We start from the raw sequence: 19,242 nt of genomic DNA, 5'->3' as shown, positions 1-19,242 counted from the left end.
TAGATATAGATATTTTATAGTGTTGCTTAACAGTCTGATAGGAATCTATCCCCACTTCCAATAACCCAAACAATCAGCTTTCGTATAAATTCGTTGCTCACTATAAAAATAACAAGCTGGTCGACACTATATTTTAGCAAGCACTGTAGCACTCAGTTGCTATACCAACATCTTCTGAAATTATGTACCGAGCTAGCGAGGAAGAGAGAGAGAGAGACTGAGAGTGCATATTTTCATTACTGTCACAAAGAATCATAAAGTTAGATGGCGGATCCTCCAGGGTTTTGAATTAACGCGAATTATCACAACTTCATTGAAAACAGGTTTCGATGCATTTTCAAACCAGAATATCTGAAATTGCATGAACTATCGTTCATGAAATGAGCAAAATGAGCAACAGACACGTGAATTGGCGACTGAAAAGCGCTAAAGTACTCTCCTAATGAGAATTGTGCGTTAAGAAACCCTGGAACCGGTTCTAAGTTTGACAAGGAAAAGCCTGATTAGATGTATAAAACCAACTGCTGTCTCTATCGATTGCTGTCCAACCACCCAGATACATCCCAGCTAACGCATCCCATAAGCCCCAAAGTCTAATGAACTGTAACGGGAGAGTGGGAATGTCGACTGTTTGTGCAAAGTCCTTCCATATCCGAAATAGTCCGTCCCATATAGCCCGATTTGAATATTGTATGATGTCGCTTTCGCTTTTATCGATCGACCCCGGTTTGATGAGCGATAACTGTTCGATGCGGCACTTTTATCTGACCTTCAAAAAACGGCTCCTCTGGGTGGAGTCAACCGAGGGCGGCTTGATGAAGATCACTGACCGGACCGGACTGTGACATGACGATTGGCGGGGAAACTTGTTTATGTTTGGCCCCGAAATCGAAACGCCACCACCGTCGAGGGAGACCGATTTTTTTGGGGTGTGCAATAAAAATTGACGAGACCGTGGGACGGGTTGGGGTTTTGTTGTTGTTTGGGGCGGGTTTTATTTTTTGCAGCACACGAGCCGACCAAACAACCTGGAACGAACTCCTGAAGAGTTAGCTCATCATGAAGGCTTTCTGCTCTCGTCATAATCCTCAACTGATGCAGAATGAATATTTATACGATTTATGTTTTATTTGTGTGTAACAAAGCTGGCGAGATAGACGGCGAGCGCGAAAGCCCTAGCCCACCGTGGACCGTCTTCTGATGTCCGAAAATAATTCTTTGGGTTTGGGTTGTTTTACGATTCTCAGCGTTCTCATGTATCGGAACGGAACAGAACACACCGATCGGCCAGTCGGACGTGATGTCCGAGACGCACGAGGCAACGTTGCAAAATTGGTGAGAGACTCCTTATCCTCGGGGGAGTAGCAAATTTCGGTGATCGACGGCAAAAGTCTTCGCTGCGTAAGCAAATGGACTTTCAACCAGAGAATCACTTTCGCGTGAAGTGATTAACCGTGGCTACGTAACGACCGGTAGGAAAGCATCTTATAAATAAACATGCGGCCCACGCCTCTTGCCCAAATCACACGAGCCGACCCCCTCCCCCCCCCCGCCATCTTTTGATGGAGATTCCTTGGATACTTAGTCGGATTCTTCTAGCTTCTAGAGCGCTTGCTTATGGTTGTGAAATGTGAAGTCTTACTGCCGGATGTTTGGTACGCACTGTGAGTTGGGTGCTGCAGTTAGTTCCCGAATACTGCCAGTCGTCTACCTATCGTAGGTGGTTAGAGCGGAAGCTCCAAAACACTCCATAAAACCCATACTCTGACAACTAATTTCGTTTCCGAGGGTAGAATTTGGGATGAACGCTTCTTTAAAACGCCAGTTGGCCGGATGTGCGGACAAAGCAAAACGGAACCCATCGTCAACTTCTGAAACCAATCAAGGTCATAGCACTTGGGGTCCAGAGCTAACAATTTATGTCATTATTGCAACAGTCCGTACCATAAAATCGAACCACAATGTTCGGCCGAGAATTTATTCCACTACTCCATCCGGGACGGGCGTCAAACCAATCCTGTCTATCCGATGCTCGCTATCTTATCCGATGGCCTTCCCTCACAAGTGGACGAAAAGATTCTCCGGGTGTGAACGTTCGGTTTCGGATCAACACACGAAATTCAATTAAGCTCAGAAACGGGCACATCGAGTCTTCCTTTTTTGTTGCTATAGTTGTTGTTCGCTTATTCCCTTGATGTGTGTGAGTCCTGTGTATCGTCCGAGGGAGAGAGCGAGCGAGCGAGAGATAGATCGTGATTGGGCATTTCCGTCCCGAATGATCCGTCCCGCCAGCTGAGCGCCTGGCAGAGGATAGACGAAAGCTCGGCCGGTGGCTAATAAATATTTGAACCCGGGCTTTTCAATTTCAGCTCGCTCGCTCGTGCTAGAAGTCGTGGCAGAAGGTGGTCCGTATTTCTAGTGGGAAGGTGTCATCGTTGATTCCACCGCAAGCCCCACCGAGGACGAAGAAGCGAACGGGAGCAATACAGGCGAGGGTCAAATTAAAGAGAACATCTTCCACCTTAAGAATCTAGCACGAATCGTGCGGCGTATGTGTGTTCTTTAGAGAAAATAGGTAGCCAGCGCTTGGTGCCGTGACTGGGATTCACTAACCTCATTCCGAACCGCTCATCGCAACGACTACGGGAGCCTAGTCTGGAGCGCGAAGGTGAAGTCTATATTTTTGCACACCCACCACTCACCGGGCGGCCACAATAACACCACCAAGAACCGACACCTTCAGGGAGTCCGTCTGAATGCTTTACGATAATGGCAAATGGTTTTCGGGTGTGCCGGCTGGCATCCTTTCGTCTGCCCGATTGCTCCAGCGGTGGGATGGGATTCTTGCCGAGTCGGCGGCCATACATGTACCGGAAGCACCAGGGATTTACCTTCCGGTACGGGGATTGAGCTGGTGTCGGAAAGTCGCAAGCCGTCACAATGTATAACTCGAGCTGTGGCTTACAAAACCTGTTCTGGACGTCCGTAAACATGGTCGCTGAAAGATTGGCCCACTTGGTCCTCCATTACCGCTCGTTGTAGGTAAACTTACGCACTACACTTTTCATACCAATAAATTTGAAGTCGAAGAATTTGCCGCTGAGCGTTATTTTTATTGTTGAATAAGATAATTAAAATGAATGAATGCAAAAAAAAAAAAGGTAAGTTGATGGCAAAGTACGAACATTAAACTTTTTTTATGAAAAGAAAAAAAAAAACAATCCAAGAACATCAATAAAATATGTATGCAATCAAATGTAACGTGTTCAATAATTTAATTTCCCGTACAGCTTGAGCTGTTAGCCAGTTTTTAATATTCTTTGCTCTTCTCCAAAAAATGTGCCATCACTTGTTAAGTTGGTTTTGTTGATTAGGAACGTTTTCTAAACGATGATATTTGTAACAAACAATTTTGCAGCTTTACTGTTGTACTGATATCACTTCACTTGCCTTATTTACCTACCGAGGCACTGATTGTCACCATAACTTCGTACAGGGCAAAACAGAACAATAAGGCCACTAGTTTCTTGAGAATAACTGGAAAACTTGAAGAGACATTCTTTTACAATGACGAGAATATTACTTCATGTATCATAAATGTAAAACATCTCGCAAAAATTCATTGCTTTCGTTTCAAAGCATCATTCTACAATCCTGTTAAAATACATACAGCAAGAAGAGGTTCCTAAATAATGCAAAAAATTTATTTTAATTTTTTTAAAAACGTTGGTGACTCGTCGAATGCAATTATTAGTTCCCACAGCGTGGTAAAGTACCAATAAAATGTTCAAGAGCTAAATCAGTATGGTTAGAAATGGGCCTTTATACGATATGAATTGTTTTAAGTGCGTCGTAAATTTCTATAGTTTTTAAGGAATTTTAAAACGGATGGATTTTCTTAAGCAATGAAGCAATTTTTGAGCCAGGAATAAAAACGCATGTATAAGTGTGCGTAAAACTGTGAAAAATTTTCTGTAAACGTAATTATTCTTTATAATTTCGCACAGTACCGGTCTAGTAAAACTTTCTACTATTCCCGTTTTTCTGTCCTAAAATTAGTTGCCTTACTGTGCTGTCATGCACTGTATCATTGTGAGTTTTCGAAATACTGAATCCAATTTAAATTTCTGACGTGTTTTCGAGCATGTTTTGATATTTAAAGTTTACATAATTTTGCCTATTTAATGCAATTGATCCAAAAGATGATAAAAAGAGATAATTTTGTATAAATTTACTTCTTCGTAAAGTTTTTTTTTCCATTGATTCTTGGGAAAACGTTGGTGAAGCTGTAATCAGTTTTGCCTCGGTTACATTGTGTATGTATCATTACCTTACTTACTAGTTCTGAAATTGTGCAGTGTTTGACATATATTGATAAACTTCAATTTGAAACATAAGAAGTTTCCTTCTCGCAATCATTTTGATTAACTTAAACTCACAATCATTGACCAGGAATTGACCATCTTTAAAAAAAATTGAAATCTTGGAGAGATATGTTGCTTTTGTTATTATGAATAATTTTTCTCATTTAGTAAAATCTGATATTGCTGCTTTTGATTCATTTTTTTTGTTCCTTTGTTGTCATTTTTAAAGCAAAATGGTAAATCTTTAGTAATTTTTATGCTTGTTCATTTGTCTTGATCATGAATTGTTTCCCATTCCTTAACGTACTTAAGCAGTAAGTGTATGATCATCTTAAATACTAATTCTGCCATTTTAGCAGTATTTCTCATGTATTTATTAATTATTTTGACCCTCTCCCCACAAATAGTTTTGATTTTATGTGTGCTTTTATCTCACTTTGACAGTCTGGTACCAAAAAAAGGTGATTATTCAATCGATTTTTCCATCAAATCCATTCCGACAAACGGTGCCTTTCTTCCAAATATTATAAATTTTTGTACACATTTTCTAAATATGGCATTTTTGGTTGTTCGTACTCGTCACGATTACGTTTGTGAAAAGCTATTTTGTATTGATCACAACGCTTACTGGTTTCGTTTCAGTAAGCGATTCAAACGTAGGACGAGTTTGCCTACACAGCTACGTCATTTCATTAGACACTTTTCCGCTTAATTGCGGTTGTCTTTATCCTATCGTTTGCGAGGGTGATTCCCGTTTTTTTGTTTTTGCATTTTATATAAAAATGGTTGTTTATGGTTTGAACAGGAACTCCTGTTCACCTTAATTTTTATGAAGAAAACGACAAAGCAAAAGCTTTGTTGAAGTTAGATTATTGTTAGAATGGAAAAAAGTTCAATTCCAACAATAATTTAAATCCACTACTGTTTCAATACAATTATTTATTAATTACTTGACGTCTTGACAACATTTCTAATTTGCCAGAAAGACCGATTTTCATTGCAAGCAACAAATGAATTACAAGGTTTATCACAAAAAAAATGTAAAATACTTCAAAAAAGATTTGTGTTGTTAACATGAACAATTTATACACAAAATTTGCGTCCGTATTTAACATTTGCTTGCAATGTTTATGATTAAAACAAATAGAAAAAAAAATGTTTTTACTCCAAAAAAACTTTTTTAAACAATTCGTTTGTTCTTGGTAAACGGTAAGGAACTCATTTGGAACAATCGAAATCGATTTTATGCTCAAAATATGCTTGCTTATCACGTAAAATGCAATTCGCCTCACCCATCCTGTTGTGGGTCATCCTGCTTTGGGTTGTGTTGTACAAGATCTTCTGAAAACTATGCATCCTGACTTAATATTCGTACCCATATCACTTATCATTTCATTGGTACCGCGCAATTATAAATTGCTAAAGCCATTAAAAAGGACCACATTTGGAATATTGACGTTAACCTAAAGTACCATGCCTTGCTTTGTGCGCAAAGTGAAGTGAAAGAAAACGGAAGTTGATTGTAGAACATGCACACCTTACTTGAAATAGCAAAAAAATAAAAAAATAGCGATAAAGTCATGTAAAGTAAAATATTAAAAAAAAATGTAAAAATTCTTCCTCAAAACGAGATCAAAAAGCCACAATATGAAATACGTTAGCGATCAGAGGCGGTGTAGTTTACCAACGTAACTGAACGATCGCATACTTATATGTGGCATTTCATCGAGGTTCGATTGAGGTTCGCTTACAGATCGCCATCGGTATCGTTGCCATTGTTGGACAAGTTGTCCTCAGCGATGTCCGACAAGCATGCCTCATACTGAATAAAGGGCAGCGGAAGGCTGCGTCTGGCGTACATGATCTCATGGTTCGCATGCTGTTTCGGGAATTCATCATCATCATCGTCAGGAGTGCCAGCGTCTGTGTCCTGGTTGTTGGGATTGTTCTCTACAATTTCCTGTTGCATCTCACCCGATGTGTCAGAGGAGCCGGGTGATGGTGTACCCGTCTCGGCTGTAGTAGCCGTATCGATCGTTAACTCATCGTATTGATTATCCGCATCCGAATTTGCGCAGACCGTATGTTTCTGCGTAATAACGCTCTCGTTGCTGTGCAGTGTAGAATCGTCGTCAGATGACGGTGGCTGTATACGTATCTCCAGATACTGTCTCATAAGGTTATCAAACAAAATCGGCGATGGCGGCGCTGCATTATGCTCTCCGGTGTTGGGTGTAGCAGAGTCAGACGAAACAGAGGTGAGTTCGGGCACTTCAGTATTGACCGCTACTGGTTCGTCCGCGTCCGAAACGGCCGTTGACATCGTGCGGGTATCATACTCATCCGAAGACGCAACATCCTCCGAATCGGAATCGGAAATGGTAATCGGACTATCGTTCGGCACATCCGAATCCGACTCAATCGTGATCACATCGTCCTCGGGCTGAGGTTGCACGTTGGCCTGCGCAGCAGACGGTGGTGGTCCCGGGTTAGGGTGATCGGTCGGGAAGGCCATGCCTGCCATTAGACACTCGTACCTGATGTCCCAATCTTGGGTCGTTTCGCCAAAGTACGTCGACGGTATCACCAGCGATTCGTTAAATTCATTCCTGTACACCAGGAAGAATTTGGACTGGGTGCTAAAGTATTGGAGCGCCCGGTTCATCACGCCCAGATCAAACACCTTCAGCATCATGCCGTCAACCAGCAGGGAAAACATTTCACAGCCCATGACGGCCACCATGCCGGCGTATATGTACTGCCGCAGTTTGAGGAAATTTCCACGCCCGATGTAGCGCAGACGGACGAATATGGAGTTGCGCGATACGCTCGCCATTGCGGTCGCCATCGAAAACAGCTGCGGCGAAATGAACTCCATTACGTACAGATGCATTTCGATGGTTGAACCGTCGTCGAGCAAAAAGGTACAGTCCCCAGGGCGGCCATTTTCGAGATCGAACCACATTCGGCGCAGATCGGAGCCAGTTAGCCCGAAATCCATCGTGCATATGAATGTCTCACTAATGCAACGCGCACGTTAATCTGCAAAAACAAAAAAAAAAAAACCGATGGGTGTTAGCAACAAGCAATGCTTGTACCTTGTGAGTAATCCATTTCGAATTCATTTTATTTCTTGTTTATTGTCTTCCAAACCAGTTCAAACAAGCTTCAGAACCCGGAGCGTATAGAATCTCAGTTGAGATTCTTCAACTAGAATTTAATTTGAATCTTTCTAGGAATTAAGTCTTCGAATCTTCCGAGATTTGAATCTGTCAAACATTAAAAGAACCCAACATTTCAAGTCTCGTACGAAGGTGTGCATTTTTGATTGGATATTTGTTACCTTTTTTTTTAAATAAACGAACACTTGTATTTGATTGTAGATTGATTGTGATTGTTTTTGATTGAACACTTGTTTGTGATAGTAGAGTAAACCGAGCTTGCATGAGCATCTTCACAGAATTTCTTACAGGGCGTCCGTTGTTAGCTCAGGGTTCTCCCTCAAAAGGAAACCTTCAAATAAAGCGACCTCTGGCCTGTGATACTCATCATTAGTAATGTCACATCTTCACGGAATCTCAAATGTCCCATCCCCATCCATTTAATTGTGATGGTATGAATCACCAAACAGCTTTTTCGCCATCGCTTCGAACATTTCGGTTCCGTGGAGGTAATGTTTTGTGCTGTCAAATCATTTTTAAACGCTTTCAAATGGAATGATTCATTTCATGTCAACCCGAGTATTAGTCAAGCCACATAAAATAATCTTCTTCTTGGCTTAATGATCCCTGTGGTCACGCGGACCATCGAGTGCCTTACTAGACTTGAAAATAATCACGTAGTTGGATAGTTAGTCCTCACTAAGGGGGGACGGTGTCCTAAAATCTAAATTGGACATTTGGATTTCTAAAACCAGCAATTTATCCTCCAGCAATGTGTGCAAATTGCACACGGTCTAGCAATAGATAGCAAATGGGAAAATCAATTCTTCGAACACTGACGCGCAAGTGTTATCAGCACTATTTTATTACCAATAATTGTTTGTCTCTCGTTTAGGGCTGTTCGCCTATGCACAACTGTGCAGGCAAGCACAGGCAAATCCAGGCATGATTTATCGTGCTTTTAATTAACAAATAAATATCTTCCGGGGTATATTTCGTGCTAGTAGCTCTTAAATATTAGTCGATCAGCTAGAGCAGCAGTGCAGGCCAACATTACCATATGTGATCTCTGCTGGGATCTGCACCGATCTTCTCGGTGGGAGAAAAACCTAATGCAAGTAATTAGCAATAAAAATAAGGACGCTGCAAAGGTTTACAGCCAGTCGCTTGCCGAAGAACCCCGGAGGACCCCATTCAAGTGAGATGTCTCTTCCCATGGGCCATGGGATGCATAAACAAATGCAAAAAATTTTTTGCATAAAGCATCATAAAAACAGCCTCCGGTATGGCAAAGAGTCAGGCTCTTTCTCCGTTGTTATGGTTTTACGTTCGCTTGCATTTTACGACCCGTAGCGAATGCCCGTGACCAAAGCCTGTTCCAGGGCCGAAGCGCACCGACAAGAATGGAAACACCCGGACGAAAGAAAACGCTGGAATATCGAAGCGAAGACACGGGCGATGGGCAGGAAAAGGTAACCGTGGGTGTGAAGTGCAAAAACGCAGTTGGAAGAACGATCGGGAAAAATTGTTATCACAAGTGTTGGATTCTTGTGCTTGGATTCATTTTTGACGGCCATTTGTGCCGGTACTAGAATTTCCTAACCTAACTTACTAGCTTTTCAACCGAGGCTCACTGTTCACCGATCGTCCGAAACCGCTTGACACACTTTGATCGTCTTTTTCGGCAACTGGTATGGTCACACGACGCACAAGCTAGTCCAGGGTCACAACACAAAACAGATCTTGCCGAATAACCGTTCGAACCTGAGGCTCACTTTTCACCGAAAGCGTCTCTAAACCGCTCGAAACACTTCTGTCTTTAATCGTCTTTTTCGATAAATGATACGGTGTATGATGCAGAGAAAAACTAAATCAGTACAACACACACACAATAACACCAGGTTGGATACCACACGCACAGAAAAGCAAGCACTAAAAATTCGAACTGTTCACCGGGATGAAGATAAGGGCACGACTGCTTCAACCAAACGTTTGCTTTAGACTGAACGAACCCTTTGAGCGAAAAACGGCACCTCAACGCGATCGCTGGCTGGTGGGCACGACGACCAAATGTCTGTATGTGTAGCAACACTAGTACATCGCGTTGGTCGTTCGATGTGTGAGTGATGTAACGCGCCCAAAGGGACACTCGCGCGTCAGGCGCTCTGTTGCCAAATCTGACCGCGCAGAAACACCCCAATGGTGGGGTGGCGGGATTGAAAAGTTTTTCTAACGCTGTGTTGGTGCTGATCGTTGGGACGGTTTTTTGAAAGATATATCACAAATAGCTCGAGCCACGAGCTGATTGCGTGGCTCGGCTGGAGAGTGATAGAGACAGAGATTATAGAGACATTGTGTCTTGGGGACCTCGTATGGGGGCACATATGGTTTAATTTTAAAGAGTGAAGGAGTGTGGACTCGTTTGAGGTGAACCCAATTGACAAATGCGTCGTAAATCCGCCAACTAAGGCACTGCGAAGGCAAATTTGTATAGCGAACCCCCCTTAGTAGTGATTATTAAGGCAATTTTGTCATCGGGGCAGTAGTGGACGCCGATGCATAGCGCAGGGTCCGACCATTGTTGCCGATGTGAGCTGATTGTTCCACCTGTACCAGCGACTTATCAAGCAAAGGTTACGATCGCAATCGCGAAAAATCGATGCTTCGAAGCTGTTGATGGAACAGAGATGGCGAAAGCGAAAGACGCAGCCCCACGCACCTGACCAAAGCAAGCAGCGCAAGCGAGTGTGAGCGAGAGCGAACGAAAGCGCTTCCTGCAACATAATGCTTGCACGGGGTGGAAAGGGGTTGCACGTGTAATAATAGTATCCGCATATGTATGCTGTCTACTGCTTGCTGTGCCGCTGACTTTGTGTGTGTGTGCGTGTTAGAAAGATTGCGTGTGTGTGTGTGTCAAGCGAAGCTGGATGGAGCTGAAATTCATCTTTCTCGGCTTTTGCACACAGCAGCCTGAATTATGCAGTTTTGGCGAACGCTTAATTGCCAGCTAATGGTGAGCTGTGTTCGCCGGCCGGCAGGAAGTTAAGAAAGCGGGCTCGTAAAACTGCAACCGGCTCCGAGCGGCTGGAGCGCCCAGGCAGCGGCGCGACGAAAACCGGTGCAATGAGAGAACACCGTGCACAACACCAACAAAACCCTTGACATCGTACATCTCCCGGAACGTTTATGCGTTCTTTTCTTTTTTTTTTCTTCCTTTCCACATCCAACCACACCCCGCCCGCTTTACTGTGCTCCCTTTTGCCACCCGTCAAACATCGCGCAGAATATCTGCAACCATGCGCAAGCAGAAGGTTACGACTTTTCGTTTTCTGTGCTGTGGCCACGCCACAAGACAGAATGGCAAGCGTAGCAAAGCTAGCTTAACAGTAACAGCTTCAACATCTCCCTTCTTTCACCAACATTCCGCTGACCGCCCAACCGTAGATTGCATTGACATTTTGAACCTCTGCCGGCTTGAAGTTCTTGGTTCTAGCTTGCGCATTCGGGCATCGATGTCGATCACTTTTTACGGCGCGCGTTTTATTGCGGATCATTTGCCGTTGCTGGGCTAGCCACTACGGCTGACTGTGCTCGGTTGCTCGCGCAGAAAAGCACAAGTGTTGCGGACAGAACCGCTCGGCACCGGTCGCCCCGGTTTGTTGCGAAAAACACTTTTATTATCCTTTCTGCCAGCAAAAAACGAAACGAACCTATTCCCAAGCGATCCCCTTTGGACGGTTGGGTGCGATCGGTAAACAGATTGAAGTTGGAACCGGAGCGACCTTTAGGGAGCCTCGGGGAGAGGGGAGAGGGGGGCCTGCATCGCGGGATGATCGGGTCGCGGACGGTTAATTAGTTCCCGGTCGGACACATTCCTCGCTCTTTCGATCCGCTGCGCGATCCGGGAGGGTTTTTGCTGGGTAAGGAAAACTCGCGCGCTTCTGAGCGGCGAGCAGCAATTTCAGCAAAACTGGTTATCCTGCTTAAGCTGCTGCTGGAAATTGAGTTTTACTTCCCCCCTCCCCCTCCAGTGGAGCGTTTGCTGTTCCGAAATCTTCGGTAGGGTTGAGGCTAGGTGCCGTTGTACAGTCTAGTGCGGGGTGCATGGAAATGAGAGTGAATAACAATGTCCAGGCCCCGTAGTGATTTTGTGGATATCGTTCGCTTCAACTTCTCCAACAACAACACGAGCAAGCGAACGATAAAAAAAAAAAACGACGAGCCAAAACAAAAACCACTCTCGAAGTGGGAGGTTTTGTGAAATAAATTAAACATGATGGATAATCCGTTTCCATTATTTTGCATTTTAAAGGCAAGGTAAGGTATTTGGTTGGGCGATACCTGTGTTTTCACTTTTCCACGAGTATGAGCTTAAACCGCTAAAAAGGACATACCTCAATTTTCTCAACTCACCCACTGGCTCTGAATAAAATCTCATTTACTTCCAAAATCCGGTTTCGCTCCCTCGATTCGACTGGGCGTTGTGTCGCTGCTTGGAAAAAGCCTTCAAAACCAAACACCCTTTCATCTCACCCTGCTCACCGGCCGCTTCATTTCACTCGCGAAGTCGCAGAGTGAGACAGCCGACACTTTTATCCACTAATTGGACAGATTGCATGAAGTGCTTGTCTTAAGATCTGTGGCGCTATTTTTTTGTTGTTTGTTTGTTTGTTGACAACTCTCGCCCTATCTCCAGCGGCCGCTTTTTCGTTCCTCGGAACCATCGATTTGTTTCCAGTCACAGCAACCATCAACGGTGAGGTTTTGTGTGTGTTTTTTGTTGTTGGAGCAACCTTAGCTCACCTTAATCAGTCGGGTTTAGTCCGTAAGCCGGGATCACCGATCTTGGTTCGTGGAACGAGGTGGGACGGGACGGGCGGGTTCGGAAAGGTGATGGGTTGGCAATAAAATGATGATCGCTCGATGCTGCAGCGCGAAGACGCTGCAGGAACGGACACGTTTTACAACACGTGGTCATGTTTGCTGTGGCATGAGCATTGAGCATGGGTCCAGATTCCCGGTGAATGGATAGAGAGGAGCAGGAGGAGTGTGTGTGTGTGCTATGAATAGCACTGCATAGCTTGCGTGGTGATCATGCTCTGGTGAAGGTGTGCGGGTGTTGTCCTCACTCTCGAGTGTGCTATTGGAAAAGTTAATTAATTTCTGTACACATTTATTGACACATCTTTACGTCTCGAACTTTATTGCAAAAGCCCTGTAATGTTGATATTACCCACCCAATTGCTCACCAATTGCGGACCAATTGTGCTTCACCTTTTCCGGGCTATGAAGGTATAAACATACTCGCTTTTGTTCGCAATAAGAAGTGCGTCACCCTGGCCGGGTGTTGTATCGGCTCAATGTTACACAGGGTTTTTCATACGATAGAAAACCGTAAGCGACTTTTAGCGCAACTGCAGGGGATGACAACTGAACGGCTGTATACGGCACGGCAAGAACAGATAACGCTTATGATAACGGGAGGAACATTATAACACTTGAGCCATAGATGTAAAAGTAATTTGGTTGGACTTTTTCACAGGGTTTTTAATACAAAATTATTTAGATATGGGAGCGGCCATAAATAACGTAACGCTCGAAGGGAGCAACCAAAAGTCGGTTGCTCCAAAGTTACAATATTTGTTTACGCATATAAGAATGCAAGCAGAACTACAGGAATTATTGTAAATATGTGAGTTTAGATCAGGTTTAGGATAGGTATTATTATTAGTTTAGGATTGTATAATACAGGTGTAAAATAAAAATTGTAATTAGTTTTAAGACAAACCCCAACCAGGCTATAAATGGAAGAGCGATCCGAAATTACCGAGTCGTCGAAACAATATTACTCCAACAAAATCCATGTTTCCAAAATCCAATCCATCAATGTTTACAATAAAAAATTCACAACTTCCTGCCATGTAAAGCGCCGCTGTCCTTTCCCTTTCCGTAGTATTTCCGATAAAACGTTAAATAAACTTGACATTTTATCCATAAATTGTACCGACATAATCAAATGTAAATAAATAAATAAGAAGCCACTGACAGGAGAACCGGACATCCTGACAGTGGCGAAGACCGGCAGGATACGATGACTGGAGCATGCCCCGCCAAGAAGGTATTCGTCAGCGACCCCCAGTTCGGCGCGAGGCGTCGGGGAGCACAGCGAGTTCGTTGGCTGGATCAGGTGAAGGGTGACCTGTCGGTGACCGGGTGTCTACTTGCATGGTAAGCTGCAGACAGGGATCGAGCTTCCAGGAAATCTATTGTTGACCGGGCCATGTCACGACGACGTGCTCTCTAAAAGAGCAGGCCAACATGAGTGTGAGAGAGAGAGAGAGTATCCAAAAGAATAAAATTTAAGTGAAATTTGGAGAAGGGAGGGAGGAGGCGGGGTCCCTTCCAGCGTAACTTTTTGTTACAACAGGGGACGGGAGGGCGTAAAAAAATCCCGATTTTAGCGTTACGTAGCTTATGGACCGCCCCTATGTTCTTTGCTTCAAGTTTGTTCAGTAATTGTACATCAAACTACTTACTTAAGCATCGTATACTAACGCTAAGGTGACATCCGCTACAGTTGCGTGAAGCTAGCGTTGTTCTATCATACGAAAAACCCCTTGTATTGCTGATGGTGCTGAAGTCGCATAAGGAATCGGAAAGATGGAAACATGGAGCTCAATAAAACTGGCATCTAGTCTAGTTTTACAGTTTCTTCTTCGCTGTTTTTTCGCTCGCTCGTAAAATGTACAACGAACTAGGAAGGTAAAGGTACTCGACCAGGAAAGATGCCAACCTTAGTGGCGGATGGATAATGTTTTTTGATTGAAAGTTATGACATTTTTAGCGACGTGATCCTTCTGTACATACTATGATGCTCGCAACCAGATGTCCGAAGCGATGCTTAACCAGTGTCTCCCCTCGCTTCCACTCATACATTTACTCGTACGTGTACGTGTATGGGTGTGACCGCACGAATGTTGTGCACCTCGTTATGCGCATATATATTCCAATCAAAAACTGGAGATTCCATGGGGAATTTTCGATTTCGGTTTCGCCAATCTATTATTGCCCGATGGATTTGGCACAGTTTTGGAGCTCGCTTGCCAACAGAATGCTAGAGTGTAATGTGTGTGTGTGTGTGTGTGTAGGTTGGTGGGAGGGGTGGCCATCCCGGCCAGATGGGTTGGTTGGATTTGACCATAGCAACATAGAGAGACCCACGGGGGATGTTTTGGACACGGTTCTGCGGTATCTTCATCATTCACTGTATATCCCAAGGATTCTTCGCCAAAGCTATTATCCACCTCAGCACACCTGTACACGTGCGTGCGTTCGTGTGTGTGTGTGTGTGAGTGTCTCACAGACGTCTCTAACATCGATAAAGCTTCTACTTCAGCAGTCCCCCACCCCTTATCGCGAACCGGTCACGATGAGCCGTTGCGTTCCTTATCGTTTCGGTTCACCTGCGGTGCGTCCCAGTGCGTCTTTGAGTGAGTGGCAAGTGAAAATTGATGGGCCTCTTCACGGTACGGCCCCGGCCAGCTTCCCTCTTGGCCCGGGGTGGGGTGGGAATGGCAGGCGTCGCAGGCGTGTGAAGTAAATTAAAATATTACCATCATCATTACGATGCCACGGTGCATGTGTAGTACAAATTGGACTCTTCCGGGAGTCACATTCCGGGACGGTGTGTCTTTAAGCAACCTCGCGCGCGCTAGCCGGTTCGGTTGGCTCCGCATGAACACGCTGCGAATGATGAAGCGCTGTCAGGGATGAGACGAATGGTGCTATTGATAAGCAGTGGGATTTTGTGCCGCCAAAGCTGCGGAAAATTCACACACACACACACACGCGCGCACGCACAGCCAACAGGACCGGAAAGCTTGGAAACACCATCGAAACGCCGGTACAAATCCATTTATAATTTTATCCTCTTTTAGGGAGTTGATTGGATTTCGGGAGGCCTCAAGTACGGCACGCGGCTTAAGAAGCTGCTACCGCCATCTTCCTCACCGAACAGGGGAAGCGCTTGCCACCGTCAGAGTATCCAGCACGGTGTAAACACAGCGTATGATAATCGAAGATATTGATTGGACAGTATGAATCAGTCGTACTTACATTTAATCGATCTCATTAAAATACGCCAACCGTGGCGTGACACACAGACGGGCCCGTTTACTGCGTTGGAAAGGGATACCGGGTGGGGGAGGGGTCGATTGTGTGGGCGTTAGAATTGTGTGGCCTGCATTGTGTGACGTTGCTCATTAGGTAATTTGCCGATGCGCGTTGATGCTTGTCCAAATGGGCGCATCAGCACCGTTTTACATCGGCCGGCAGGGCGCGAACCAGTTGATGCGTCTTTATTACGCGCACAAAGCCAACAACTTGTTGCAAACGGTGCTGATAATGTCTTATGCATTGCGTGGCTTGGGACATGATTTAATTTACGTGCAATTAGTGGGCCGCAACTGGTCAGTCGCACTATCGGGAGTGATTGCGGACATGAGGAGGTGATTTTATTCGGAATTAATTATTAAACTAATTATTCCCGATACGTCCGAAACTTTAACGTGTCGTAGAGTGTACTCTCCTCCTCCTTTTTTCGTTTATTTATAGAGGCTTTGAGTCTTAGAGACTACATTCGCCTCTCTACTGTATAAAGAAAGGATGGTTTAATCTAATACAAAACTATGGCATATGTGGCTTAAATATTATGGAAAACTATTAAGCTATTAAACTATGGAAACTATTATGGCATATGGTATCGGATAAGTTTGAACTATTGCTTAAATTTCTTTGTATAAATGACTGATGCGTAATAATCTAAATCTGGAGTTTGTCGGGTGATAGGATTGTCGTTAAATCAGTTTCTAGTTGACTGGTGGCTCGGTGTGTCGTGTATCCATGGTAATCGGTGAGGATGTGGCGGACGGTGATGTCAACACCACAGAAACTGACGAGTGGAGGACTGGATTTTTGTTGGCGGTAGGAGTGCGTAAGGCGGGTATGTCCTATACGAAGGCAGGAAAGGACTCGTTGGATGTGGCTGGATTCGGTATCTTCCCATGAAGAGGTGTTGTTCTTGATAGGACGGAGTTTGTTGGTGAGGTCTACGTTGTGCCATGTGGAGTTCCAGTGTTGGGAGATGATGGTGTTGGTGAAGCGGATGGCATCACGGCGTGAAAAAGTGTTGTACGGTTCGTCAGGACGGAGCCGACCGTCGTTGGCAAGTTGGTTGGCTTTCTCGTTTCCGTTGATTCCGGAATGACTCGGAATCCAACAGAAAACAATTGTCGGGGACGCAGGTATGGAGTCTAGGAGCTGGATGTGGGGGTCTTTGGAGTTGCCGTGTTCCAGGGTCGCTGAAGATGACGTTCGGTCGGCCAGTCTGTAGTCTTTCGTCGGCGATAGCCTTTGTAATGAGATCCAAAGATGAACGGCTCAGCGCGAAATCAGCAACATCGAAGATGGATCCTCAGCGAGACGGCACAATTCGCGAAGGTGGCTCGCGATCGTGAAGCGAAGAAGGAAGGTAAACGACACACTGGGCGACCACCACCACCGGTCAGTCATAAAAGCAGGCAATATCGGCTCTCGGCTCGCTTCCCATAGCACACCAGTCTTCTATGCAAAACGTGTTTTATTCACAATCGCATCCACGTAACTGTATGAGTGATGGGTTGAACTTTATGTTTGATGTTTGACCAACAATTAATGGTTAAAATTATGCTGAAAAATTGGGAGTTGGAAGAATATTTAGGTTCCGGCGACAAAGGTCTTGGTCGATTATGCTGACGTAATCCTAAATAGGAATGCTAGAGACATTGAGGCCTTGTCTTCGAGGAAGTCACTAGGTTTTTTAAGATGAGTCCAGAAAAATTCTTGCTCCACGCTTTTTGCTTTGTACTGCCTTTCCTTAACTCAGTGTACGGTGAACGTTTTGCCCCAAGTTGGTTTAATGCTTTCTGTGTTTGGGCACATTAAGTAAAATAATTGTATTTCGCCAAAATAATTTTCTCATTATTTTTAACAATCACATGCGGCAGTCATATAACGGTAATGAAGTGCGCCGTTTTTATGTCACGCTAATAAGCGCCTAAAGGCCAAAAAGATCTTCAGTGTCAGGAGATTGCTTGTTTTTTTCACGCTGCTCGCGCGACAGTTACTTTATGGCTTCCTTTTTTGCAGCCTTACCCAACTATGGGTTGGGGTGCTTTTTGTTTGTGTTTTGTGAAAATAACGTAACACCATGTAAATGATAGTATTAAGGTGTTGATTATGGTCCACTTTGTGATAAGCCTTTCCACAAACCTTCCCTTATCAGATTTACTATTGACTAATTGACTATATGGCGGTGAGTCGTGATATTAAAATAGAAATAAAAATAATATTGTAATTAAAATAATTTGAATTCTACGGCATTATGGCTTCGAATGAGAAACGTCAATCACTTGGCATTTGTTTAGCTGTGACAGCTATAGCCGCGAAAATGAAAATTTTGATATAAAAATAATTGCCACCAAAGCTGATCTCATGTAATTATAGTTAAAGATGTAATGTTGTGAGCGGCGCGATGGTGTAGACGATAGCGGCGTCGGTCTTTACACGGCAGGACCGGCGTTCAAATCCCCGGTTCGGTCCTGGTAAATAAATCGATAAACGTAAATAAACGTCGAATGGTCCACTTTGCTTCGATTTGTCCCATAGTGGAGTTGTCCTTCTGGTTCCAGGGCGCTATTGGTTCTACGGCTCACTGAGCAGTGCTGGAACTGCTGGTGTTACTGTGTTTTTGGTTTACCCCACATCAACAAACGCACCACACCATTTCGAGCGAGAAATTATGCAAAAGCTTGAGCTTACACTGCTAAAGCCTAGTCAAGGGTTTGTGGCCTGTGGTGGTCTCCTTCAAGGTTTCAAGGCTTCCAAATTCCAAACTGGGCGCAATTTTTTTATCAGCTAACCGTTGTTGCTTTCCAATGCACAGGCTGTCCCAAAGCAAAGAATCGAATCGCATTTCATTGACTGCTAACCGGAGGGTTGCCAAAAATGGAATGTGAAGCAAAGGACGGGGAACGTGCTCTAGCACAAACGCCAGAAACAATCACTTAGCAATCATGCCGATTTCTGAATCTAGCTCGTCACGCAAGATGTTACACACCGAGGTAAGCAGATATGTTACACTCGCTCGTTGCTACCTCCTGGCGGTGTTTGCTCTCCAAATGCCTCACCTTCCTGAGCCTTGTTGAAGTTGTAAGTGCGCTCGTCCGAGCGGGTTTGTGTTACCGCAGCGTAAGCATTTCAATATTCGATTCTACTGCTCGATAACTGCATGTTATTAGCCATCCCGCGCCCTGTTCGTGCCGAATTCAGATGACGCGGTGCGGAATGTTACGATTAGCATACAATTTGCATAAAACCTTGATGGCGTTAGTGGGAGCAATTAGCTAGGTTAGCGCACCCGAAGATCCTGACTGTTCGCTTCACATTGTTCCGGAACATCATTGTTCCGCATCTTCAAACATCTTCATCATCTTCCTGCTGCGGTATAGAGCAGAAAGGGGAGGAGAAGGACTGGGAGAGCGAGTTAACAGGGTGAATTTCCATTAAAGATTACACGGCAAACTGAGCGGGGGTGTGTTACCACCGGCGCAGCTAATAAAATCTCATCCTGTTTTGGTGTGGAAACTAAATACATCGCCGTTTCGTGACATCCGATCCGG

The 19,242-nt window shown here is 44.4% G+C and overlaps 3 protein-coding genes across 3 annotated transcripts in view; 2 read left to right on the top strand and 1 right to left on the bottom strand.

Annotated features, from left to right (window-relative positions):
• Positions 1–19,242, top strand: part of LOC126558163 (uncharacterized) — a 481,612-nt gene that overhangs the window by 35,714 nt on the left and 426,656 nt on the right. The gene's annotated exons all lie outside the window — the stretch shown is intronic.
• LOC126561177 (uncharacterized) overlaps positions 1–19,242 on the top strand; it is a 408,397-nt gene that overhangs the window by 108,415 nt on the left and 280,740 nt on the right. The gene's annotated exons all lie outside the window — the stretch shown is intronic.
• LOC126558071 (uncharacterized) lies at positions 6,112–7,365 on the bottom strand. Its single transcript, XM_050214051.1, has one exon. It carries the CDS (start codon positions 7,363–7,365, stop codon positions 6,112–6,114), a length of 1,254 nt encoding a protein of 417 aa, XP_050070008.1.

This window comes from Anopheles maculipalpis, chromosome X (genome assembly GCF_943734695.1).
Source record: "Anopheles maculipalpis chromosome X, idAnoMacuDA_375_x, whole genome shotgun sequence".
NCBI classification, from domain to species: Eukaryota; Metazoa; Arthropoda; class Insecta; order Diptera; family Culicidae; genus Anopheles; species Anopheles maculipalpis.
This window is presented reverse-complemented; position numbering and strand designations above follow the sequence as displayed.

What these genes read in the sequence shown, in the direction of transcription:
- LOC126558071 (XM_050214051.1), bottom strand. Translation starts at nt 7,365, where the DNA reads ATGGATTTCGGGCTAACTGGCTCCGATCTGCGCCGAATGTGGTTCGAT.